The sequence below is a fragment of the Schistocerca cancellata genome, chromosome 1, assembly GCF_023864275.1.
Source record: "Schistocerca cancellata isolate TAMUIC-IGC-003103 chromosome 1, iqSchCanc2.1, whole genome shotgun sequence".
In the NCBI taxonomy this organism is placed as follows: domain Eukaryota; kingdom Metazoa; phylum Arthropoda; class Insecta; order Orthoptera; family Acrididae; genus Schistocerca; species Schistocerca cancellata.
In genome coordinates, this window is record NC_064626.1 from 696,609,724 (window position 1) to 696,636,778 (window position 27,055).

Sequence of the window (27,055 nt, forward strand, 5' to 3'; positions counted from 1 at the left end):
AACAAACAGAGGAAGGAATTAATGCTGGAAGCAGCCATAGCCACTCTAAAACACACTAAAATCTCCAGTTTCAAAGTTTAAGCTGGAGTCAGGACACTACACTAAATTTTAAAGGTTTTCCACACACTGTTTGACATCAGCTACAACAGAGGGCAGATTCCTACCCATATTTGCTTCAGACCTCTCATCGCAATGTAAAATTCATTCACTTAAAATGTCAGATATAGTGAGTTGTACATCTCACACATCACAGGTGGAGGTTCTCTTGCGCAAGTATGCAGCCAGATGTTATGAGACAGTGCCCTACTCAGAGGCATGTCAGTGTTACTTCATCTTGCCACAGTAACTGGTGTGACGTACGCCACAACTGACTGTTGACTTCACTGTCTGCAGCTTATAGTCTCACACAGTCAGCCTCTCCTTCCCCCATAGTTGTATGAGTGTCTCAACAACAAAATGAAAGCATGCCAGGGAAGCGGCATATTCTGTCACCTCACGGATTCTGCAGTCTCCTTGACTGTTCGCACATTTCCCCCGTATTTTTCTTGTAGTTCAGGGATGAAAAAGGATATCAACAATATTTTGCATCAATTTCTCTACTAGGTACATTTGCTTCAATGCCAACAGAGCATAAAGGAATCTCAACAGATAAACTTCTTGCTGTGAAGAGCCCGTATCAGCTTCAGTGCCTTCAGGACTGCATAGAGGTTTGCAGTAATTATGACGTATTCATTAGGAAGGTGAATCCAGAACATCTGATTACGGAACATGACTGAACAGTCAAGGAATCCCCTTGCTTACAGCCATCTGTGTAACTATTTTAAAACCACACTGACTATCTAAAATATTATAAAAAAAAAAAGATTTAAAAGTTAATCTGAAGTGTAACCTTTATTAATTTTTTTATAACATAAATCGAAAATAATTTTAGAATCTGCCACACCTATCTCCAAAAAGCAATTCCTCGTGCAATCTTACAGGGTCTTGTTGCTTGATGTCAATTATTAAAGAGTCTTTCTATTTGTAAGTGAGCAATGGCGCAGTATGCAAGCACCTGCAGTGTGGTAAATTCTCTTATAAGCCTGTTCACTACGAGGAGCTGCCATCTAATGTTAAGTGGTGGCTCCTCAGCCTCAGCCCAGAGGCTTGATATGATGATTGGTTGGTTGGATTGGAAAAAGCGACTAAACTGCCCAGTCATCAGTCCCTACGACCTTGTAATAACTAAAACCGATAAAACCTCACACTATAAGAGGTAACTACAATGGCCATAAAATTACAAACTATTGAGAGAGGATGGAAAGAAAGTGACTAATGACAAGTGCATGAATGAAGAAGCACAGGTAGACAAGATAGACACTCAAGATAAAACAGACCCCAAAGGAAAGGAGTGGGAAGGCATAGGGTGGGGGTAAACCACCAAGCCCAGTCGAAGCCAGTCCAATCGGAGCGAGGGGAGCAAGACGGAGGCTTGGTATGAGGCTGGTTGTAATAGACTTAATGGTCATCCTATTCCCTCATGGTGTGCCACATCCAACATTTTTAAATACATTATGAGCCCCTTAATCAAACTGAGATCACATTAAGTCTCTATAAAACTGGAACAGACAAGTTTGGTCTATTTCCCATTAAGTATGGCTTGTAGATTTTAAAATATTTAGTGTTTTAGAACTTGTGCCTTTATGCCCTTAATGTGTAGCAACCAGCCATGCTTAAAATAGAGTATGAAGCCCAGAAGCCTCATTTTCTTAAAATTAAGACCAGTGTCATACGTACTCAATTTAGAAAAGTTAAAAACAGAACATTAGCATTTGAAAAAGACAAAAAAAGGCTTCTCAATTTAGAAATTAAAACCTATCTTCTTCACCCATATCTCCAACCCCAAAATAGTCAGCTGAAATTGAATGGTTATCTTTGCAAGGCTGGAATAGGAACACAAGATGGAGAAGTCATGCATAAACACTGGACAGGACTTTCTGCTGCGATGTTAAACTGCTGATTACTGTGACAAAAATAGTCACACTTACAACAATACCTTCAGGGCACAAAATGGCGTAAGAGGGCATCACTGACTGGGTAAAAAGTGGTGAGATGAAGTACCATATAAAGACTGGAAGACATCCCTGGAAGCCCCGTTCATGGAGCTGTCCCAGGATAGTGGCACATATGCTACAAGAAGGGACATACTAACAAAGACAGAGTGATACCAGACTGTCTGAATTCTAAGAAGATCCAGATAAAGCAGCAGCTGACCATCTGCTCTGGTCTGGTCTGAACCCCCCCCCCCCTCCCCGTCTTGCAGCTGGTGAGGACAACTCTACAAAAATCTACTCAGGCATGTATGGTCCTTAGTAGATTTTAAAAATGTTATCAAAACGGCTTCTCTCGACAACAAATGAAGTTAAAAAGGACAAGAAGGATTTCTTTGCATGCTCTGTGAGGTGGTGTGGTGTACTGTAATCCTACCATGAGCAGGTGAAGCATCATGAGCCATAAATAATGCAGAATCCATCTCCAAGATAGAAAAGTGGAAGGTGTATTGTTCATCATTGGCCACCAGCAACCACTTTGTAATGCTGGAAAGCTGGATACTGCCTGCAGTGGGAGTAACTCTGTCAAAATATTCTACCATTGTCTGGGTGATGTCTTGAGTTTGCAGATTCCCATTCCACATTACAATAGCCAATGGGCACCTCCAGAAATCCCCTTCATGAACTCCCAAGTGATTGAACTTCTAGTGGAATGGTTTACATTGGCCAGAAAATGTTGCCATAGTTTCTTCCTGTTCTCTGTAATAATTTACGAGAATTTCACTCTTGCTACCACCAAAACTGAGAGGTTTTCTGCAGTTCGCTGGCACTTGAACTCATTCACAACCACCCACCTCCCCCTGACTGTGGAATGGCTTCCATTGCTCCAACAAGGGACAATTTGCCTCTTAAGCAGGTCCACGGATCGGTATAAATGTTTCAGCAGAATGGTAGATAAATTTGCTAATACAGTACACCCACTGCTGGGCTTTATCACAAGCTTGAAAGCTCAGAAAGTTGTCTGTATGGTGCCATTTATCTTAATCAGCATCTATTGTGGTGGTTTTCTCTCGGGCACTCCACCTGGAAGGTGAATCCAGAGTAGGAAGAGATCACTTGAGTGCACGTCATCACCCACTTCCCATTGAGCAGAGTGTGTGAGAGCTGAAGACCATACTGACAGATCGATAACTTGTGAACAACCCCTTGGCTATGCTCATAAGTATGTGCTCTGCTTCCTGTCCAAGAGATGTGTATGGCAACATTAAGGTATTCTCAATAGCTCTACATCTGAGGCACGACTGGACAGCCCCAGTCCCAAAACACATTGTGTGCATTAAAAGCTCCTTATAGGAGGAAGGGTTGAGTGAGCTGTGTAACAAGTTCATTGAAAACCCTCTCTACCTATAGCCTCATTTGGCGAAATTCAGTTTGAAACACTGCCGTTCACATGACGTGACAGTGGTCTCCAGTCCTGTCAGTTAGGAGTCCTGTCACTTAGGATCTTTTAACAATCACTGTTCTCACTCTGTGTTACATTGCTGCAGAGGGTACACCATTTCTTGTAGACACAGTCGGCAATATGCATGGATACACCAAAGAATCACATACTTTAATTCACAGTGTAGTCCAAATATGATAGCTCCTTTGAGACATCTTAAGACACTGATGTCATATAGCAGACTGGGACATACCACACCCTTTCACTCTGATGACTTACATCAGGAGCTGAGTGTCATATGACTACCTGGTACTAGTTCTATGTCATCTACAGCATTTAAAAGTAACCAGTGTGGCTTTTTAAGAGGAAGACCAATATTACGCCCAGTGAGGTTTAATTTACCCTCACACCAACTTCATCACCTCTGATGTATTAGGTTTTAAAAAAGCAGGTTTTATATGCATCAAACGACAATAAAAATGGCCTCCAAAACATATGGTGGAATTTAACTGAGACTTACAAAGAGGGGCAAAAATACTGCACCCATAACAATTTTACTGTGTTAATGTCAGGCATCTATGTAACTACCTGCTACTTGAAAGTGGTTTACTGACAAACCACCCATGGTGTCATTCGAAAACTGTATGGTTTGTATACTACCCTCCCCATAGTTAAAGTTGGCTATTCAAACTAAAGGCATTACTTCTCTTTCATATAACTTCTCAGTTGTCCTCTATATACTGTAGAGCCCTCTCCCCACAGAAAACTCACGAGCTGAGGAGGACAATTTGCACCAAATGTTAATCCCCTGTGAAGTAGGCAGACATGGCTCAGAGGAGGACACTAACAGACCATAAAAGTAACATTTCAAAAAACTGATTATTTATTATCATCAGTGCCTACTTTACAGACTTATGGGAGAATTTAACGAGATGGGATCTGGTCAAACTGATTAAACCAGAGGTTGTACAGAGTTTCAGGGAGAGCATAAGGGAACAATTGACAGGAATGGGAGAAAGAAATACAGTAGAAGAAGAATGGGTAGCTCTGAGGGATGAAGTAGTGAAGGCAGCAGAGGATCAAGTAGGTAAAAAGATGAGGGCTAGTAGAAATCCTTGGGTAACAGAAGAAATATTGAATTTAATTGATGAAAGGAGAAAATATAAAAATGCAGTAAATGAAGGAGGCAAAAAGGAATACAAACGTCTCAAAAATGAGATCGACAGGAAGTGCAAAATGGCTAAGCAGGGATGGCTAGAGGACAAATGTAAGGATGTAGAGGTTTATCACACTAGGGGTAAGATAGATACTGCCTACAGGAAAATTAAAGAGACCTTTGGAGAAAAGAGAACCACTTCTATGAATATCAAGAGCTCAGATGGAAACCCAGTTCTAAGCAAAGAAGGGAAAGCAGGAAAGTGGAAGGAGTATATAGAGGGTCTATACAAGGGCGATGTACTTGAGGACAATATTCTGGAAATCGAAGAGAACGTAGATGAAGACAAAATGGGAGATACAATACTGCGTGAAGAGTTTGACAGAGCGCTGAAAGATCTGAGTCAAAACAAGGCCCCAGGAGTAGACAACATTCCATTAGAACTACTGACGGCCTTGGGAGAGCCAGTCCTGACGAAACTCTACCATCTGGTGAGCAAGATGTATGAGACAGGCGAAATACCCTCAGACTTCAAGAAGAATATAATAATTCCAATCCCAAAGAAAGCAGGTGTTGACAGATGTGAAAATTACCGAACATTCAGTTTAATAAGCCACAGCTGCAAAATACTAACGCAAATTCTTTACAGACGAATGGAAAAACTAGAAGAAGCCAACCTTGGGGAAGATCAGTTTGGATTCCGTAGAAATATTGGAACACGTGAGGCAATACTGACCTTACGACGTATCTTAGAAAAAAGATTAAGGAAAGGCAAACCTACGTTTCTAGCATTTGTAGACTTAGAGAAAGCTTTTGACAATGTTGACTGGAATACTCTCTTTCAAATTCTAAAGGTGGCAGGGGTAAAATACAGGGAGCGAAATGCTATTTACAATTTGTACAGAAACCAAATGGCAGTTATAAGAGTCGAGGGGAATGAAAGGGGAGCAGTGGTTGGGAAGGGAGTGAGACAGGATTGTAGCCACTCCCCGATGTTATTCAATCTGTATATTGAGCCACCGAGCGAGGTGGCACAGTGGTTAGACACTGGACTCGCATTCGGGAGGACGACGGTTCAATCCCGCGTCCGGCCATCCTGATTTAGGGTTTCCGTGATTTCCCTAAATCACTCCAGGCAAATGCCGGGATGGTTCCTCTGAAAGGGCACGGCCGACTTCCTTCCCCATCCTTCCCTAATCCGATGAGACCGATGACCATGCTGTCTGGTCTCCTTCCCCAAACAACCAACCAACCTATACTGAGCAAGCCGTAAGGGAAACAAAAGAAAAATTTGGAGTAGGTATTAAAATCCATGGAGAAGAAATAAGAACTTTGAGGTTCGCCGATGACATTGTAATTCTGTCAGAGACAGCAAAGGACCTGGAAGAGCAGCTGAACAGAATGGACAGTGTCTTGACAGGAGGATATAAGATGAACATCAATAAAAGCAAACCGAGAATAACGGATCGTATTCGAATTAAATCGGGTGATGCTGAGGGAATTAGATTAGGAAATGAGACGCTTAAAGTAGTAAAGGAGTTTTGCTATTTGGGGAGCAAAATAACCGATGATGGTCGAAGTAGAAAGGATATAAAATGTAGACTAGCAATGGCAAGGAAAGCGTTTCTGAAGAAGAGAAATTTGTTAACATCGAGTATAGATTTAAGTGTCAGGAAGTTGTTTCTGAAAGTATTTGTTTGAAGTGTAGCTATGTATGGAAGTGAAACATGGACAATAAATAGTTTAGACAAGAAGAGAAGAGAAGCTTTCGAAATTTGGTGCTACAGAAGAATGCTGAAGATTAGATGGGTAGATCACATAACTAATGAGGTGGTATTGAATAGAATCGGGGTGAAGAGGAATTTGTGGCACAACTCGACAAGAAGAAGGGACCAGTTGGTAGGACATGTTCTGAGGCATCAAGGGATCACAAATTTAGCATTGGAGGGCAGTGTAGAGGGTAAAAATCATAGAGGGAGACCAAGAGATGAATACACTAAGCAGATTCAGAAGGACATAGGTTGCAGTAAGTACTGGGAGATGAAGGAGCTTTCACAGGATAGAGTAGCATGGAGAGCTGCATCAAACCAGTCTCAGGACTGAAGATCACAACAACAACAGGCCTATTTATATAGAAACAGTCTGCATGTTTCACATTTTTAGCAACTAGAGTGTAAGCCTGGCCAGACCGTGAAGCTGTTCGTAGGAGTGAAGAACAGAATTTTTCCAGAGTTGTGGAAAACTTGGACTTTTCAAGTAAACAGTTTTATATGCATAAATCAGGGACTCCAAAAAGACTCAGCAAATTCTTCGAGACATTGTAGGAAATTCAACTGCCCATTAAATTAAACTGATGTACCGAGACTCTTTTCCTATTCACTGCTTGAAATTCTGCTTCTGAGGCCAGTCAGTAGCAGAGTCTTCATGAAAGAGAAGGCATGTAGTCCACAACATTATCTGCTCAGTTGGGTCTGTCTCTGGCATACTTACTGAGATAAACACAGCAACCAAGTAGGCTGAAAGTGCTTCTGAAAATGCTATTATAGCAACCTCAACTTCTGCAAATTGTTGTATGCATCAAGCTATGGGTGGGGAAACAAAATGATTAAAGCACAAACATCCCTCCTGGAAAAGCTACTCGTCAGAATATTGTGATACAGCTTCCAGGTGTAAAACGGGAAGCAAAATATTCTAAAATGGTTCAAGATTTCAGGAAATTATTTTGTCCAGACAGTGTAACTGATCATACTGTAAAATACACAAACTCCAAACTATGCAGAATGGCAGCAGCATATTCATGTATGTCGGAGACTGCTCACAGACAGACTATGAAGAATTATTTGCTTTCTTTGCTGTTTTATACCTCACAGCTGAGTGAGAAAGTAACAAAACATGAATACCAATTAACTATGAGCCTCTGGCGGGGTTACACACAATGACCAAATGGAGGTTCTATGCTCTTCTCCAATTTGATGACAAGTGTATCAGGGTACAGAAGAAGGCAACACACAATCTGGCACAGTTTAAGAAATACATGACATGTTACAGTGTAGAAGCAGTGACAAAAATAGACAAGATACTGGAAGCATTCTGTGGGTGTTGCAAATTCAGACAATATATCCCAATAAGCTATCAACATATGGTAGAAAAAGTGCATGCACCATGTGATGTTAGAATTTTTATGCCACAAATATGGAAGCTGATGCAGGCAAACACCCTGCTGATCCTTATGAAGTACCCAATGATGCAAGGAATACGGTGTTACAACTAATTCAACCACTGACAATACAGGCTGAAACTCAACAATGGGCAACTATTTTGCAGCTATAAGATTCACTAACAACTGTACACTAATCATCAACTCACAGTGTTTAGTAGCTATCCTACAGAGGATTTAGAAGATAGTCCACCACCAGAACTGAGATCAATAAAAGGTTTGCCAGTAAATAACAGCATTTTCACATTTAGAGAGAAACTTTGTAACAATGGCCTCCTTTGCTCATATGTTCCAAAAAAGAAAAAGAATGTAATAATGGTATTACCATGCACAGTGATGACAGAACAGATACTGACATTGCTGAAGCAAATAAACATAAAGTGATTACGTTTTACAATCTCAAAAATGAAGGCACAGATGCTATCAACCCTTTAAAATTGGGAGCAATACATTCTCAACTAATATACAAGATGAACACTAATTACTTAATGCCAAGGAGAAGATTCCGTACAGAATCAAGTATGGTAATTACAAAAGCACATGTCCCAATGCCTAGAGTCTGTAAATAAAACTTACTGTTGGTAGCAAAAAACTAACTACAGCATAAAAAGCACATGAATCAAGAGAAAAGCCAAGATATCACTATTGCCCTAAAAGATAAACAGACTCACACAGCATCGTTAACATCTTTGTTCCAGTTCTATTTATAAAGAACATACAGCAACAAATGTTCTTAGTTGCTATGTGTGTATGCCACAAGAAGTTGGACTTCACTCTGATACTAACACAGGAATAAAGTTAACCTTGGTCCCTCTCTTACCATAATTACTTCAGAGCACTCTTGGAAGAGTGGTGTGAATTTAATGATGAACTGTGTGTCCCTATTGCATAGTGAAATATCTTTCAAAGTTTAAGAAAGATACGATAGATATTTGTTCATTTTATGGTTCTAAGTATTTATAATGTGCTGGTAATAATACACAAGTAATTTAGTCAATAATTGTATATTTCAATGAATCCTGCTGCTAAAAACATGTGGAGTTACTTTAATTTGTATAATAAAATTAATATGGGAATCATCGCATCACAACAGTTGCGAGTGTTGGGTGGGGCTACACTTTACGGTAGCACTTTCCACGGAAAGAGAAAACAACGAAGACATTATTAACTAATACCTACAAACATCTGTGTATGTCACTAGTGTTAAAGACCTATAGCCCAACTGCTGTTATGGGTTACAAGAGAAAATGTGAATGACTGAATGGCTCAGCAGGTGTCAAACGTAACCTCTTTTATACGACTTTTAGGGTAGTTCCTAATACGGAAACTAAGCACATCTACAAAATTAAAAGGTGTAAACCATCATTACTCATGGTCAAATAAAGCAGTTCATTAAGATAAATAAATTTCTCAGAAATACGAACGAAGCACGCGTACATCAAAGCCTAAACAGCAATATTAATTCCACCCGCATAGCTATCATGACAAACTGAAAACGAATAAACGTTTACGTTTCATCCGTTATCTACAATAAAATATGGCTAGAAAGATCCACACGTCTACAGTCATCACAGTTGATTGTTCCATATATTCATCATACAGAATCAACTACATACGCTCCACATAAACCCAAGTGGCAAAACTACAACAGACGCAATAATGAACACACACTTTTAAATGATATAAGGAACGAAGTAACTCCGTACACAGACAGGAAATTCAGTAAACATTTAGTATCGAAACTCAGATTTCACTACAGATAATATGGCAGACTCACTGTCATGTATCAGAAGAAAACCCACCCGCCGAGACATGTAACAGCAAAAACCATACGCTTTTTAGTGCAAGATTCTATCATTCTCCTTTCCACACGTACTTCGATCGTAAACACAAGACATAAACACACATTGCCAATGAGCAGAAATCACGTGTCTTTTCTTTTTTCAGTATTGCCAATGCAGCCGCAATTGATGATTTGTAGGTCGCTGCTTACTTACAAAACAATACACAGAAGATCGCTATAACAACGCCAGATTATACATAGGTGACTTTGATTATATAGTAAAGGAGCGAATTAATGCCAAAATAATATCAATCTACAAAATGCATAAACACAAGCATTTACAACTGGCGCCAAATATAACGTGCGATAAGCGATTGCACTTTACATACCAAGTTTCCACACTTTTAAAAGAGCTTCAGACTTTCCTACTTTGTAGCAATGCTTCCACAGCTATTCACTAGGATGTTAATAGCCACTTCAATTGCGGCATTTATTAGTACCTTACAATAATATGCTACTGCTAGCATTATCGAGACTGGATGCAGCATCGTCCAAAGGCGCGTTTACACCGAATTCGAAACACGTTCTGCAACATTGTCCGCGGCTATATGGTACTGATCTGCGGACTACCGATGTTCGCAATATGTTGGCAACACAATAGAGGTGTTACATGGCTGGATCGGCACCATGGTCGGCACAAATCAGAGGTATCAGTTCCTGGCCTGCTACCACTAAATGCTGCTACGCAACGTTAGTGTTAGCCTATGTGCTGTCTATAGTATTGCATGTTGTCTGTTGCCTCTCTGTCTGCATCTACATCTATAGTATGCAGACCACCGTGACGTGCATGGCAGAGTTTAGATGCCATGTTGCCAGTTATTACGTTATTTTCCCATGCCATTTACATATGCAATGCGGGAAAAATGACTTTTTTAAATGCATCCGCGCGCGCTCTACTTAATCTAGTCTTGTTCTTATGATGCCTATGCAAGCGATATGTAGGTGGGTTGCACTATATTCCTGAAAGCATCATTTAAAGACACTTCTTTAACTTTTGTAAGTAGGCTAACAAACCTGAGAGCATTTGTGCTGCCCTTCTCAGTATATGTTCAATATCCCCTGTTAGTCTTGTTTGACGTGGGTCCCACATCTTTGAGTAATACTGTAGGATGAGTTCACTGATGATTTGTAAGCAATCTTCTTTATATAATGATTGTGTTTCCCCAGTATTCTACCAATAAACCGAAGACTACCACCTGCTTTACTCATGACTGAGCCTATGTGCTCTTTTCTTTTCATATCCCTACAAAGCGCTACACTGCGGTATTAATTCCAACTGTGACTCACTGATGTCACAATCATAGCATACACCGTTTTTTATTTTGTGACATGCACAATTTTACATTTTTGAAACTTGAAGCAAGTTGCCAAACTTTACAGCACTTCGAACTCTTACCAAGATCTGACTGAATATAAATGCAACTCCTTGCAGACTGTACTTCATTATAGATAAATGTATCATCTGCAAAATGTCTGAGATTACTATTAATATTGTCTGCAAGGTCATCAATATGCAACATGATCAGCAATGGTGCCAACACGCTTCTGTGCGACGCACCCGAACCTACTTCTACATTTGTTGATGATCCTCCATCCAAGATAACTTTTTGCAGCCTCCCAACCAAAAATCTCTCAATTCAGTCACAAATTCCACTTGATACCACATACATCTTACTTTCTATAATAAATGTAGATGTAGTACTAAGTCAAATGCTTTTCAGAAATTAAAATACTACCTCTACTTGACTGCCTTGTGTGAGAAAGGTGCGAGTGGCGTATCACGATTGATGTTTTCGGAATACATCATGGCTGCCACGGAGGAAGTTATTCTGTTTGAGATACCTCATTATGTTTGAGTCCAGAGTATGTTCCAAGTGTCTGCAGTAAATCGATGGCAAGGCTATTGGACAGTAGTTTTTTGGATCCCTTCTACTACCCTCCTTGTAAATGGAAGTGATCTGTGTCTCCTCGCAACAAATGGAGCTTGTTTTCCGGTTGGGGGATCTACGATAGATTATAGTTAACAGATGGGCTAACTTATAAGCAAATTCAGTATAGAATCTAATAGGGATTCCATTGGGGCATGGAGCTTTGTTCAGTTTAAGTGATTTCCGCTACTTCTCGACGCCACTGACACTAACACTTATTTCACTCTTATTTTCAGAAGTAGAAAGATGAAACTGGGGTTATTCGCCCAGATTTTCCTTTGTAAAGGAATATTTGAAAACGGAGTTAAGCATTTCTGCTTCTGCTCTGTTATCCTTGATTGAGTGGACACTAACCTTAGTGCCACTAACAGCCTTTACACATGACCGGAATTTCTTTGAGTCTTGTGAAAGATCAGCCGATAATATTCTGCTGTAGTAGTCATCGAATGCTTCACACATTGCTCTCTTAACTGCCAAACATGTTTCATTTAGTATCTCTCTGTCTACTCTGTCTATAGCTCTATCCTTTGTTTTGCACCTATTATGCAGTGGTCTCTGTTTCTTCAGCAGTTTCTTTACAGTGACTATATACCATGGTGGGTCCTTCCCATTACGAACTGTTCTGCTGCATACATCTACATAATTACTTTACAATTCACGATCAAGTGCCTGGCAGAGAGCTCATCGAATCACCTTTAAGCTATTTCAACACACTTTCGCTCTTAAACAGTGTGCAGGAAAAGCGAACACTCAAATCTTTGAACTCAAGTTCTGATTTCTTATTTTATTATGATGATCACATCTCCCAATCTTATTGGGCACCAACAAAATATCTTTGCATTCAGAAGAGAGAGTTGGTGACTGAAATTTCATGAGAAGATCCTATTGCAACGAAAAACGCCTTTGTTTTAATGATTACCATTCCATTTCGCATATCATATCTGTGGCACTCTCTTCCCTATTCCGGCTGTCCTTCATTGAACTTTATCGATGTCCTCCGTCAATCATATCTGATGCTTATCCCATACCACACAGCAATACTTCAAAAGATTACAGACAAGCATATTGCAGGCACCTCTTTACTAGACTTGTTGCATTTTCTAAGTCTTCTGTACATATCTGTACAGTGCATAGTCAATTATACTTTTAAACTTGATCCATAGTTCCTCTACATACTTCTCTTTTATGCTAAAAGTTTCCAGTTCGTTATTGACCTATGACACTACTGATTTTTTATCTAGTTTGTTGAACATATATACATTTCTACTTGTTTTAGTTGCCCTTTGTACTTTGGTAATCATTGTTGACACAACTGCCTCGTGGTCACTGACACTAGTTTCAATGTGGACATCTACAAAGAGGTGAGCTCTATTTGCTGCCATTTGTCTAATGGGTACCATTATTCGTTGTATGTTTGAAGTGTCAGTGGGTAATTAACCGACACCCTTTTGCATTTGCCTCCTCTCTACACGGGATAATGCTGGTTTCCCAAGAGATGAAGCGAGTCTCACTGGTTCAGTTTCAGTGGAAGACAGCACATTGAACATGTTGATTAGGGGGACATCCTGAGTCCTCTCTAGTCCCTGTCTGACCTGTACAGAAAGCCTATACCTACCAATGACATGTTACTCGCAGTCAGATGGATAAATGATGAAAGATCCCATACTTCCTAGAGGATCCAACATCCACAGGAGAGGATAGGACTTTTAACTCTGGTAAACGACTCTTGGGAGCTCTCCTAATAAACTGATTCACAGCAGCTGCCAATCGTTTGACAGGTATCTCTCATTTCTCAATGCCAATGTGAGAAACTAATGTGGGAATAGTGCAGAATTTTTGTGTATCAGTCCAAGTGTTTTGGTTTCAGTTGTCCATAGTTACTATAAGAAACTGAAACAACAAATACAACGAATAAAGAGGTAAACAAGGATATGCTTGCTTGTGTTTATTTGTTAGCTGTACTAGACCACAATATTCAGCAGAGATTATTTTGCCACGGTACAGCTCTTTGTGGACTTAATGAGTAGTTTGCAAATTCATCATGAGCTTCTTTGCATATGTTTGGAGTTCTTCCTGGTATATTTGGGAGTGCAGTAATAGGTGATGCAGCAGCATCTAGTCTATCTTATCTCCGCACTACTGGGATAACTTCACCTGTCTTTAGGCAATATGAATCGAAGCTTCCTTGTGGGCTGTAATAGCTCCTTGACTTGGCGTTTCTCCTAAACAAGTTACAGAATACATTGCTGTTATGGTGACACTTAATGTCTTCTCAGGTTGTAACAACATTGTTTCTGGAAGACACAAAACGCTGAGACCATAACACGAAATGCACTTTATACAGCCAGTCTTTCCATAGAGAATTGGTAGGTAAATATCTTTGCTTTTGAGCCTTGGTTGTTCCTTTCTGGATATGGCTTCATGATGTTTTCCTGTAATGGAAAGGCATAACTACTATGAATACATATGGTAGCGGCTTTGTCCTTCCTTGTAAATATTCAAGAGGTGGCAAGTTCAATTTTTTTAAAAGAATAGTTTACTTATCGATTTATTCTTAAAAAATCCTCTGCCTGAAATCCTTCCTTGACAGCCAACATCTGCATAAAAAAGTTATAATTGGCATCAACAACAGCAAGCAACACAAAGCTAAACGACCCTTTGTAATTGTAAAACTCCATCCCAGTAACAAGGCACTAGGACAATATGCTTGCCGTCAACTGCTCCCATGCAATGGGGGAAATGGAGTACCTGACTAAACACACTTTATTTTTCACGGCATTCATCTGCTGTCGCTGGCATCTAAAACAAGTAAATTTGATGTCAGCTTCCACAAGAGTTACCTACAGAAAAAATGGTTGAAACTGTGGGTATGGAAGACCAAGAACTATACCTCCTCCACGAAAATGGGCGAAGAGAGGAGGTGGAAAAAGCGAATCTTTGAACACAGCAACATAAAAGTTGCAGAGTATGCTGCAGGAACAACAATGAAGACAACAAGATTAGATAAATGACTTTAGAAAATATGTCTTAAATAAATTACATGAGCTGCCACCTACGAAAGTACTGTGAGAAAAAAACAAGCGAATGTGTGCAAGAGAGAGCAGGCAGTAGGAGTAAATGTGGATATCGCACAGGGATCATCAAATGCAGATTACCCTGTCACAGTCATTGGAAGAGTGAGTGACACTGAGGCTGATAGAATTTTGTTATTGAAAATGATAATTTCGAATAATTTTGATTAATTTTAGAATGAAAATAAAAACAAATATATGAACAATAAAATATACTGTGTTTCAGTGTTATTAAAATAAATGAATTACATTTACATACCACCAATCTTCAACCAAAGCTTCACAAACTGCAGGACGTATATGAGATAAGGCTGGCTTTGAAATGTAGAATAAATGTGCAAGGCATTGATAGTAATCTCCCACCGCCAAAAAAACGAAGAGTAACACCAAGTATCTACTTCCCAGTCATTGCTTTTTCTGATTTTTGTATCTTTCTTCGAGGCAGCTGGCCTTACAATATTCATCAGAATTTTTAAATCAGACGATAACATCCTACTAACGTTACAAAAACCACAACTACCTTCCAAATTCAGCCTACACAGTGTGCCATTGCCACCATGTCTTCTTTGGTATGTTTTTGTCCACCAACAATGACTACATCTTTTTCTTCATCTGCTTATGTCGTTGAGTATTTGTAATGCAGCACCACATATCGTTAATTCTTCCTCTTCACTTGTTGTAGCATAGTTCTTGAGGTGAATACGTAATGTAAAATGTTTTTGTCAGTTCAGTGTAGCAAATGATGCGAATACATATGTGAAATATTTGTCGCTAATGTAGATGGTGACGTGAACAACAAACAATGTTGCCAACATGTTGCTGACTTTGGTGGAACAATGTTGCAAACAGAAACGTGTTTTTAAATTCAGTGTAAATGCAGTTTAATACAAAAACAAAAATCCACCTGTGTGTCTGTACCCCTCACACAGTAAAGTTGTTGAGCACTAATCCACAGCCCTGGTTCCACATGCGACAGAAACTTCCACAGGCGTCTCACACCACCACTCTGCCTAGTAAACTGTCCTGTGGAAACACCATACCACATGGCCTGAACCTGGGTTTGCACAAGCAACAAAGTGACGTTTCTTAGCACCACTTGAGTGGTATCACAGAAGTTACATGGAAACACCCATATTCCTATAGCGCCAATCTAGTGACGCCTGTTTTTGCGATGCTACGAAAATTAAAGTCGCTTTAACTTCCTCCACCATCGATTAATGTCTTTAGACTGCCATCTCTTGGGTGAATTTCGGATCACCATCACAGTACGTTGGTTTTCATGGCAACAATTTAGCGTGTGTGTGTTTCACAGTACTTAAAATGTAAAAAGCGTGTGTGTATAGTTTACTGAACTGTACAAGGAGCGAGTTTATTTATGGGAATACAAAAAGGGTGCTACAAATGCATTGCTTGAAATTATGGATTGTATGTAGGAACACAGCCCCAATTGTGATTTACGAGGGTAATCCCAAAAGTAGGATCTCCTATTTTTTATAAATACAGAACTCTGTTTTTGTGGCAGTTGGTCACACTGCTATGAAGAGTGCTTCACGCGCTATGTGTCGACAAGCGCACGCCGCGCTGAGGCGCTCAGTTTGGCTAGGCAGCCGTTGAGAATGGAGGTCCCGTTGGATGTTACCGCCAAGTGCGAACTGCAATCAGTTATTCGGTTTTTGAACGCAAAGGGCACTGCGCCGATTGAAATCCATCGCCAATTGGCGGAAGTGATGATGAGTCGTGCATGGATGTCAAAATGTTCGTAAGTGGTGTAGAGAGTTTGCAGCTGGTCGGACCGAAATTCATGACGAACAAAGAAGCGGAAGACCGTCAATTTCTGAGGAGACAGTGTTCAAGGTTGAGCAAAGCATGCGTGAAGATAGGCAGATCACCCTGAATGATCTCTGCACGTTAGTTTCTGAAGTTTCCCGAAGCACCACTCACAGAATTGAAGTACCAGAAGGTGTGTGCAGGATGGGTGCCACGCATGCTGACTGAGGACCACATGCGGCAACGAGATGATGCTTTCTATGCATTTCTTCACTGGCTGGTAAAGTCATGACAACCCTTTTCTGGGATCGGAAAGGGGTTTTTTGGTCGACTTTATGCCCACTGGGACCACAATTAATGCTGACAGGTACTGTGAGACTCTGAAAAAACTCAAACGGGCAATTTAGAACCGGAGAAGAGGAATGTTGAGCAAGGGCGTACACATTCTCCATGAAAATGCTCGCCCACACGTCGCTCGTCAAACCGTTACTTTCCTGCAAAAGTTTCAGTGGAACATAATCACCCACCCACCCTAGAGTCCTGACTTGGCTCCCAGTGACTATCACCTGTTCTCTAGGTTAAAAGATCATTTGGCCGGAAAGCGATTCAGCTCCGACGACGAGGTGAAAGAAGAGGTTCATAACTTTCTGAACAGCATGGTGGCGAGCTGGTAAGACATGGGCATACAAAAACTGCCACAGCATCTACAAAAATGCATCGACAGAAATGGTGATTATGTCGAAAAATAGCTAAATGTTCAAGCTGTAAATTGATGTATACCATTGTAGAAATAAACAGGTCTATGTACTTACAAACAAATTAGGAGACCTTACTTTTGGGATTACCCTCGTATTTATTGATAAAGCTAAAAGAAGCAATCACAATGCTTTCATCAGTGAACACAGCAAAGCGTTAAAATCTTCTAAGAGTAATGTGTCTGCACGTCCCTTTGGAATCGAAAAAGTTTTTTGAAAAGTATGTAGCAACTGTATACCGCTAGTTGCAAACAATATAAATTATGCTAAAAGATTTGTCACTTTCTATCAAGTGAGTGTATAAAAAATTTCCGACGGTTAATTTAAAATACAAGTGAGATAATTTGTGAAAGTTAGATGAAAATAGTTTTATTACTATACATCGTCAATATAAAAAAAATTAATCATTTTTGGTGTAGGCCCTATGGTAAGCTTACAGCTACAATGACAAGAAAATGATATGGCACAAGATTTCATTCTATGAATGAGGATCGGATAGTACAGCACAATAATTTTTTTCTCCTCCAGTATTGCAGCTGGAATGTTCATATTTCATGACGATATAGTTTTAAGTTTGCGCTACATAGTTTATTTTGTTTGCATGTGCAGCCCTAGTGAGAGAAGCTTGTAATACGAAACAAACATTGCGCGCATGTTACTATCATTAACTTATGAAGAGCAGTGAAGTGTAGTTCAATATTCGTGGGCCAAAGAGCATAAACCGAGTGAAATTCACAGGGACATGCATGGCGTGTATGGTGACGATTGTATGGGCCACAGCCACGTCTCCAGATGGTGTGCAGCCTTTCATGAGGGCCATGTGAACCTTGGTGACTCGCCACTCTCCGAGTGGCTGATAATAGTTGCAATCCCACAGAATCTCAGAGCCATTGTGGCAGCACTTTTGGACTACTAGCGTGTGCAACTGCGAACCTTATAGCAGCAGTTCAACATTTCCGGTAGTGCGGTGTACGATATTGTTCATGACACATTAAAATTTCGTAAAGTTAGTACTCGCTGGGTGCCTAAGGACCTGAACCACAAGGGCCAGCAAATGATGATAAGCTTGGATCATTTGACTTGTTATGCCGCAGAAGAGCATGAATTTCTGAAAGAAATCGCCAATGGTGAAGACTCGTGGGCATACCACTACACATCCAAAACCAAGTAGGCCTCTATGGAGTGGAAACATGCTTATTCCCCAGTACAAGAAAAGTTTAATGTGACTCAGTCTGCTAGGAAAGCGCTTGTGATAGTGCCCAGGGACGTGCATGGCGTGTATTGGTGGTCTATGTGGAACCATTGCCAATGCTGCAGCCCACATTAAAATTTTGCTTAAAGTTTCACATTGCCCTTTCTCACAAACGCCACAACATAAATGCTGACACTGTCAAAATTCTTCATGACAATGCTCGCCTCCATGTTGCTGCTCCTGTTTGTGAGAAAATCGCGTAATTCGTGTGTGAGGTGCTCCAGCATCCAACATTCAATATGGAATTCTCGCCACCGGACTTTCATCTCTTTGGTCCCATGAAGAAATTCCTGTCTGGCAATGCATTGCAATGCACATGGAAGTGTAATCAGCAGTCCACAGATGGCTATACTATGTTGTTGTTATGGTCTTCAGTCCTGAGACTGGTTTGATGCAGCTCTCCATGCTACTCTATCCTGTGCAAGCTTCTTCATCTCCCAGTACCTACTGCAACCTACATCCTTCTGAATCTGCTTAGTGTATTCATCTCTTGGTCTCCCTCTACGATTTTTACCCTCCACGCTGCCCTCCAATACTAAATTGGTGATCCCTTGATGCCTCAGAACATGTCCTACCAACCGATCCCTTCTTCTGGTCAAGTTGTGCCACAAACTTCTCTCCTCCCCAATCCTATTCAATACTTCCTCATTAGTTATGTGATCTACCCATCTAATCTTCAGCATTCATCTGTAGCACCACATTTCGAAAGCTTCTATTCTCTTCTTGTCCAAACCATTTACCGTCCATGTTTCACTTCCATACATGACTACACTCCATACAAATACTTTCAGAAATGACTTCCTGACACTTAAATCTATACTCGATGTTAACAAATTTCTCTTCTTAAGAAACGCTTTCCTTGCCATTGCCAGTCTACATTTTATATCTTCTCTACTTCGACCATCATCAGTTATTTTGCTCCCCAAATAGCAAAACTCCTTTACTACTTTAAGTGTCTCATTTCCTAATCTAATTCCCTCAGCATCACCCGACTTAATTCGACTACATTTCATCATCCTCGTTTTGCTTTTGTTGATGTTCATCTTAAATCCTCCTTTCAAGACACTGTCCATTCCGTTCAGCTGCTCTTCCAGGTCCTTTGCTGTCTCTGACAGAATTACAATGTCATCGGCGAACCTCAACGTTTTTATTTCTTCTCCATGGATTTTAATACCTACTCCGAATTTTTCTTTTGTTTCCTTTACTGCTTGCTCAATATACAGATTGAATAACATCGGGGAGAGGCTACAACCCTGTCTTACTCCCTTCTTAACCACTGCTTCCCTTTCATGTCCCTCGACTCTTATAACTGCCATCTGGTTTCTGTACAAATTGTAAATAGCCTTTCGCTCCCTGTATTTTACCCCTGCCACCTTTAGAATTTGAAAGAGAGTATTCCAGTCAACATTGTCAAAAGATTTCTCTAAGTCTACAAATGCTAGAAACGTAGGTTTGCCTTTCCTTAATCTTTCTTCTAAGATAAGTCGTAAGGTCAGTATTGCCTCACGTGTTCCAACATTTCTACGGAATCCAAACTGATCTTCCCCGAGGTCGGCTTCTACCAGTTTTTCCATTCGTCTGTAAAGAATTCGTGTTAGTATTTTGCAGCTGTGGCTTATTAAACTGATTGTTCGGTAATTTTCACATCTGTCAACACCTGCTTTCTTTGGGATTGGAATTATTATATTCTTCTTGAAGTCTGAGGGTATTTCGCCTGTTTCATACATCTTGCTCACCAGATGGTAGAGTTTTGTCAGGACTGGCTCTCCCAAGGCTGTCAGTAGTTCCAATGGAATGTTGTCTACTCCCGGGGCCTTGTTTCGACTTAGGTCTTTCAGTGCTCCGTCAAACTCTTCACGCAGTATCGTATCTCCCATTTCGTCTTCATCTACATCCTCTTCCATTTCCATAATATTGTCCTCAAGTTCATCGCCCTTGTATAGACCCTCTATATACTCCTTCCACCTTTCTGCTTTCCCTTCTTTGCTTAGAACTGGGTTTCCATCTGAGCTCTTGATGTTCATACAAGTGGTTCTCTTATCTCCAAAGGTCTCTTTAATTTTTCTGTAGGCAGTATCTATCTTACCCCTAGTGAAATAAGCCTCTACATCCTTACATTTGTCCTCTAGCCATCCCTGCTTAGCCATTTTGCACTTCCTGTCGATCTCATTTTTGACACGTTTGTATTCCTTTTTGCCTGCTTCATTAACTGCATTTTTATATTTTCTCCTTTCATCAATTAAATTCAATATTTCTTCTGTTACCCAAGGATTTCTAAGAGCCCTGGTCTTTTTACCTACTTGATCCTCTGCTGCCTTCACTACTTCATCCCTCAAAGCTACCCATTCTTCTTCTACTGTATTTCTTTCCCCCATTGCTGTCAATTGTTCCCTTATGCTCTCCCTGAAACTCTGTACAACCTCTGGTTCTTTCAGTTTATCCAGGTCCCATCTCCTTAAATTCCCACCTTTTTGCAGTTTCTTCAGTTTTAATCTACAGGTCATAACCAATAGATTGTGGTCAGAGTCCACATCTGCCCCTGGAAATGTCTTACAATTTAAAACCTGGTTCCTAAATCTCTGTCTTACCATTATATAATCTATCTGATACCTTTTAGTATCTCCAGGGTTCTTCCATGTATACAACCTTCTATCATGATTCTTAAACCAAGTGTTAGCTATGATTAAGTTGTGCTCTGTGCAAAATTCTACCAGGCGGCTCCCTCTTTCATTCCTTAGCCCCAATCCATATTCACCTACTACGTTTCCTTCTCTCCCTTTTCCTACACTCGAATTCCAGTCACCCATGACAATTAAATTTTCGTCTCCCTTCACTATCTGAATAATTTCTTTTATTTCATCATACATTTCTTCAATTTCTTCGTCATCTGCAGAGCTTGTTGGCGTATAAACTTGTACTACTGTAGTAGGTGTGGGCTTCGTATCTATCTTGGCCACAATAATGCGTTCACTATGCTGTTTGTAGTAGCTTACCCGCACTCCTATTTTCCTATTCATTATTAAACCTACTCCTGCATTACCTCTATTTGATTTTGTGTTTATAACCCTGTAGTCACCTGACCAGAAGTCTTGTTCCTCCTGCCACCGAACTTCACTAATTCCCACTATATCTAACTTTAACCTATCCATTTCCCTTTTTAAATTTTCTAACCTACCTGCCCGATTAAGGGATCTGACATTCCACGCTCCGATCCGTAGAACGCCAGTTTTCTTTCTCCTGATAACGACATCCTCTTGAGTAGTTCCCGCCCGGAGATCCGAATGGGGGACTATTTTACCTCCGGAATATTTTACCCAAGAGGACGCCATCATCATTTAATCATACAGTAAAGCTGCATGCCCTCGGGAAAAATTACGGCCTTAGTTTCCCCTTGCTTTCAGCCGTTCGCAGTACCAGCACAGCAAGGCCGTTTTGGTTATTGTTACAAGGCCAAATCAGTCAATCATCCAGACTGTTGCCCTTGCAACTACTGAAAAGGCTGCTGCCCCTCTTCAGGAACCACACGTTTGTCTGGCCTCTCAACAGATACTCCTCCGTTGTGGTTGTACCTACGGTACGGCTATCTGTATCGCTGAGGCACGCAAGCCTCCCCACCAACGGCAAGGTCCATGGTTCACGGGGGGGGGGGGGGGGCTATACTATATCCAAACGAAATTCTATGAACAGGGCTTATTGAAGCTGGCATGACAATGGGAGAAACGCGTTGAGAACGTTAGTGACCTTGTAAAAAAAAATAGGTAAAAGATGTAAGTTCATTTGTATTTTTTTTGTTTTGTTACCTATTAAACTTATTGGTAATAAAATTATTGTGTGTTACATTCTGATGTTCCCTCATGTATGGTGAGCACCAACAACCTGATTTATCTGTTTATGTTCTAAATGATATGTCCCAGATCCATGACAACATGTGTATTTTAACCGGAATATAATACCACCTTTCAACATTCAAGGCTAGTGGTAGCTAAAGGATGTGCCATTGCCATTACCAGCAAAAAAGGTTAATTTATGTCGTAAGAATATATGTTATTTCTATTATCTTATGAATGGTCAACACTTATGTGTTGAGTAAGTAAGTGTTATTAAGTAATTAATGAAAATAGATTTGTACTTCACAGTAGCTCACTTAATTCTACAAATGATGCAAATCAGTGCAATACTGGCAGTATATTCAGACTCTACTACTGGAACACAAATGTACTTAAACACATGTTCAGTCAACCTTAATATTTCGTTTCATGTAGATAATGTGGGCTGCAGAAGTGAATACACATTGGTGTACAAAACTTAAGGATGAAAGTAACTTTTAGATAATGTGTCTCTGGCAAGTAACATAACTTGATGAAACATAGACCGTAGGTAGAAAGAGCTGCTACATTACAGAAGGTAACTGAAGGAAATACACAATGAGACCAACAGAAATTACACATTTATTCAAAGAGAATAATGACAATGGACTCCCCATGGTTTATGATGGTCCCCTGGACAATGCTAATGTAGGATATGATTCTTAATAGAGTGTGTGATCACCATATACAGCAATGCATCCTGTACATCACGTTTCCATGCTGGCCTCAAGTTTGGTAAGGAGTTCTTGTGGTAGGGCGTTCCATCCCTCCAACAGCACAGTTGACATATACTGGGTGCTCATTGGTGCAAGTTGAGATACTCTAATATGTCTCCAACACTTCCCACAAGTGCACTATGGGATTTGAGTTTGGGAATGGGTATGCCAGTCCATTCACCAAAAATCCTCTCCTTCAATAACTCCACCCTCTCTGTCCAATGTGATCTCGAATTGTCAATCCCAAAAATGGAGTCAGGGCTGAATGTACCCTAGAAAATGCATACTTGGAGAAGGAGCACAGTGCAACAATAACATTGGCTAGTGAATGTAATGTGTTCATAGATCTTGAGGTCAGTATGCTAATGCAACATTATACCTCTCCACACCACAAAACCTGGAGCACCTCAACAATCTCTTTGGCAATATTCCTGGGTGCACATGTTTCTCCATCCCCCAATATCAGGGTGCAACCAGAATCACTACTCATATTGAATCTAATATCATACAAGAAAATCATGTGACTTCACTCCTCATTGGTCAAGTCCCTATGCTCTTGGCACTATTGCAGATGGTGCTGTCGATTTTAGGTTGTCAATAGAACACAACATAACAGTAGTTGGGCAAGGAGACCATCATCATAGAGGTCCTGAGCTGCAGTGGAGTGTGGAATCACGTGTCTTGCAGTCATGTTAAATGTGTTTGCAGTTCACCCACTGTTTGACTTAGGTCCCTTCTTGCCTGATGTGCATTGTAGCAGTCATCAGCTGCTATATCTGATCATCATCAACCAGTCCCTCTCCTTTGAGCAGGAATCCTTGTAGTTCAGAATGCTCTCATTGGATGTAAAACAATGCTGTGAGCAGTGCCAGACTCGTGGACTACACTCATCACACTTCACACTTCATCCAGTTTCCCAATGATTCTTCTCTGTGTAAACTCATACAGTTGTTGTCTCCAGTTAATGCTGTAACGAATAACACGACCACACTGCATTGTAATTGTTCACTGATTGATACATGCTGTCTTTTCCCATTTCTTCAACTGCCTCATGCTGTGGAGCCAGTGCGTATGGTGATAGAGTTACACTGATTTCATACCGTGTGACACTCAGCTTTCTGTGCATGACTGAGGGACCTCTGACAACATGCTCCTGCACTTACATTCGTTTCCACTGAGTAGTTAATACACTGATCAGCCAGAGCATTACAACCACCGACCTACTATCGACCTATATCCATACAGGCGATAGCAGCGTCACCTTGCATACACTCATGGTACTTGTAGTATCATTGAGTGTGCTGTCCATGTGTAGAATGTGGAAGGCGCACGATCTCTCTGAGTTTGACAGAAGATAGATTGTGATGGTCCAGAGGCTCGGCACGAGCATTTCAGAAACTGCACAACTTGTTGGGTTTTCAAGGAGTGCTGTGGTGAGTGTCTTCAACACTGGTAAACAAAGTGAATTGATGTCCAGACATCATGGGGTTGGGTAGCCGCCCCTCATTACACATGTCAGATGTCTTAGGTTGGGCAAACTGCTAAAACAGGACAGGACTGTTGCAGAACTAACATCAGGGCAGAGTACTAGTGTGTCTGAAAACACGGTGCACTGAACACTCCTAACACAGGGCCTCCACAGCTGATGACCCATGCATGTGCCAATGGTAACACCATGACATTGGCAACTACAATTGAAATGGGCATGTGACCATCAGCACTGGACGTTGGCGCCGTGGCAGACCGTTGCAGAGTCTGATGAATCCCAATACCTTCTTCATCATGCCGATGGGAGGGCTCGAATCTGTCGTCTTCCTGGGGAACAGCTCCTTGACCTCTGTATGGCGGTATGAGGACAAGCTAGCGGCGGCTCCATTACACTCTGGGGAACACTCATGTGGGCACCCATTGGCCCAGTGGATCTCGTGCAAGGTACCATGGCAGCCAAGGAATATCATACACTGATTGCAGGCCACGTACGCCCCTTCGTGACGATCGCATTTCCTGATGTAAGTGGCACTTTTCATCGAAATAATGCACCATGTCACAAAGCCAGGAGTGTAGTGGAGTGGTTCAAGGAACATAGTGTCGAGTTCCAGTTGATTTGATGGCCCCTGAACTAACCTGATTTGAACCAGATTGAACACATCTAGGATGCGACTGAATGTGGCGTCAAAGCTCATTGCCCCCTCCCAAGTATTTATGGGAATTAGGTGGTTTGTGTGAGCAAACGTTGTGCCACCTCCCTCCAGCCACCTACCAAGGGCTCATTGCTTCCATCCCACTGTTATCTCTGTCAAATATGGATGTACCAGCTGTTAGTTAGGTGGTCATAATGGTCTGGCTGATCAGTGTGTGTTACTTCATCTATCTAATTCTTACCTTGCTGAGCAGTATTCTAGCTTTCAAATGAGCATACAGGGTTTAGCATCTGACACATTGCACAAGACCATTGGACATGTACTTTTGGGAACAGGGTATATAATGGAGAAGTGACAGATAGTTTACAGATGTCAAATATCGAAGTGTCAGTTGTAGTTTCACTCGAACAATTACTGCATCTCGAATGTGAGTGTAGGATACTTTAATAGAGCTTGGAACACAGGTCTACAAGTCCTTAAAATTTACTTTTGTTATCTGGAAGTAATTTTTGAATGGATTTTCATTTACAAGTGCTACTGTGTTTCTAAATGTATTTGATCTCTCTGTATTATTTCTGAACAAAACCCACCTCCTAATCCACCAATTATATTTTCTCTACTTCTTAGTGGATTCTTCACCATAACACGAATGACAAAGCCAATGTCAATCTGAATGCGCCCAGTTGACGCTATATTGGAACAGAACTACAAGAATTTTGACAGCAGTATGTGGAAACAGTAGCATACAGCACCACTGCTGTATCAGCCAACATGCCATTTGCTGTGGTGTGACAAATGTTGCACATGGAAATCCGGCTCGACAATCATAAAATTTGAAAGCTTTTTAACTTTCTGGCCAGGTAAACCTTCTGTCACTAGCATCAAAGATCTTAAGCGACTATCACTAGGTGGATCTACTCTCTTTATGCTTTTTTTAGTTTGGCAGTAAAGGTACTGAATCGTTCGTTTGTGTACAGTAAGTGAATAATTAATGTCATGACAATAAGTGGGCTTTGTTTCACCAAAGTACATAAATACTTTGTAAGGTGGCTAAATGTTCTTAAACCTTGTAATGCGAAACTATTCTAGCCTTCAACAATTCCTTCTAACCACTTATTTGTTATAAACTGACACAGCATCATTAAAAGTGATGCAACATATTCCAAAAGTATTGTAATTGAGAGTATGGACTTTCTGGGGTTCATATTTCTGAAGAAAGGTCAATATTGTAAATGCAGTATAATTGTAATACAATGATAATATTTGTTGCTATAGTAATGAAGTGTAAATATTACAGTGAAGTGGAAATATAATGAATAAAATCTGCCACACTGGAGGTTAAAATACTCGTATTAGAAAATCACTTGCAGTTTTGCATTGATTGAGGTGCATCTTCAGATGATAGGTTTCTTAAATAGTCATGGCATGGCAAAGTGTTTGATCAGAGCCAAGTCTCATTGTTCATTGTCAAGACAGAAACAGATAGCATGCTAAAAGTGATACCCCATGATTAAACTGATTGGGGCAATGGAGCACCATGCCATAGACAGTACAGAATGTGTATGGTGCCAGCATAAACTGTACCAATGAGTTGGTATTATGAGCCAAGTGTATGGAGTGGTGCTAGCATGAGTCTCAGACTGAACTCAAAGTAGATTTATTTGTGTCCAAAGTAGATTTATTTGTGTCTTCAGAGATTTAAAACTACTATTTACATAATTAAAATCTTATGTAAATATAATAGTGTTCTAAAATCACTGAATGATGATCATTCTACACAATAGATTAGTGTTTGGTTGCAACATTATGTAAAGGAAGCATGCTGACAGCTTCTTATCAGAACCTTTACTAACTCTAAAAAATAAAGCAAAG

At 40.5% G+C, this 27,055-nt stretch overlaps 1 protein-coding gene across 1 annotated transcript in view; it reads right to left on the minus strand.

Moving 5' to 3' along the window:
* Positions 1-9,783, minus strand: part of LOC126184514 (glutathione S-transferase C-terminal domain-containing protein homolog) — a 49,043-nt gene extending 39,260 nt beyond the window's left edge. Inside the window, exon 1 of the mRNA XM_049926919.1 lies at positions 9,647-9,783. Within this exon, the coding sequence (XP_049782876.1) occupies positions 9,647-9,702 (56 nt within the window). The 5' untranslated portion in view covers positions 9,703-9,783. The remainder of the gene's footprint in view (positions 1-9,646) is intronic.
* Positions 9,784-27,055: the final 17,272 nt, after the last annotated feature.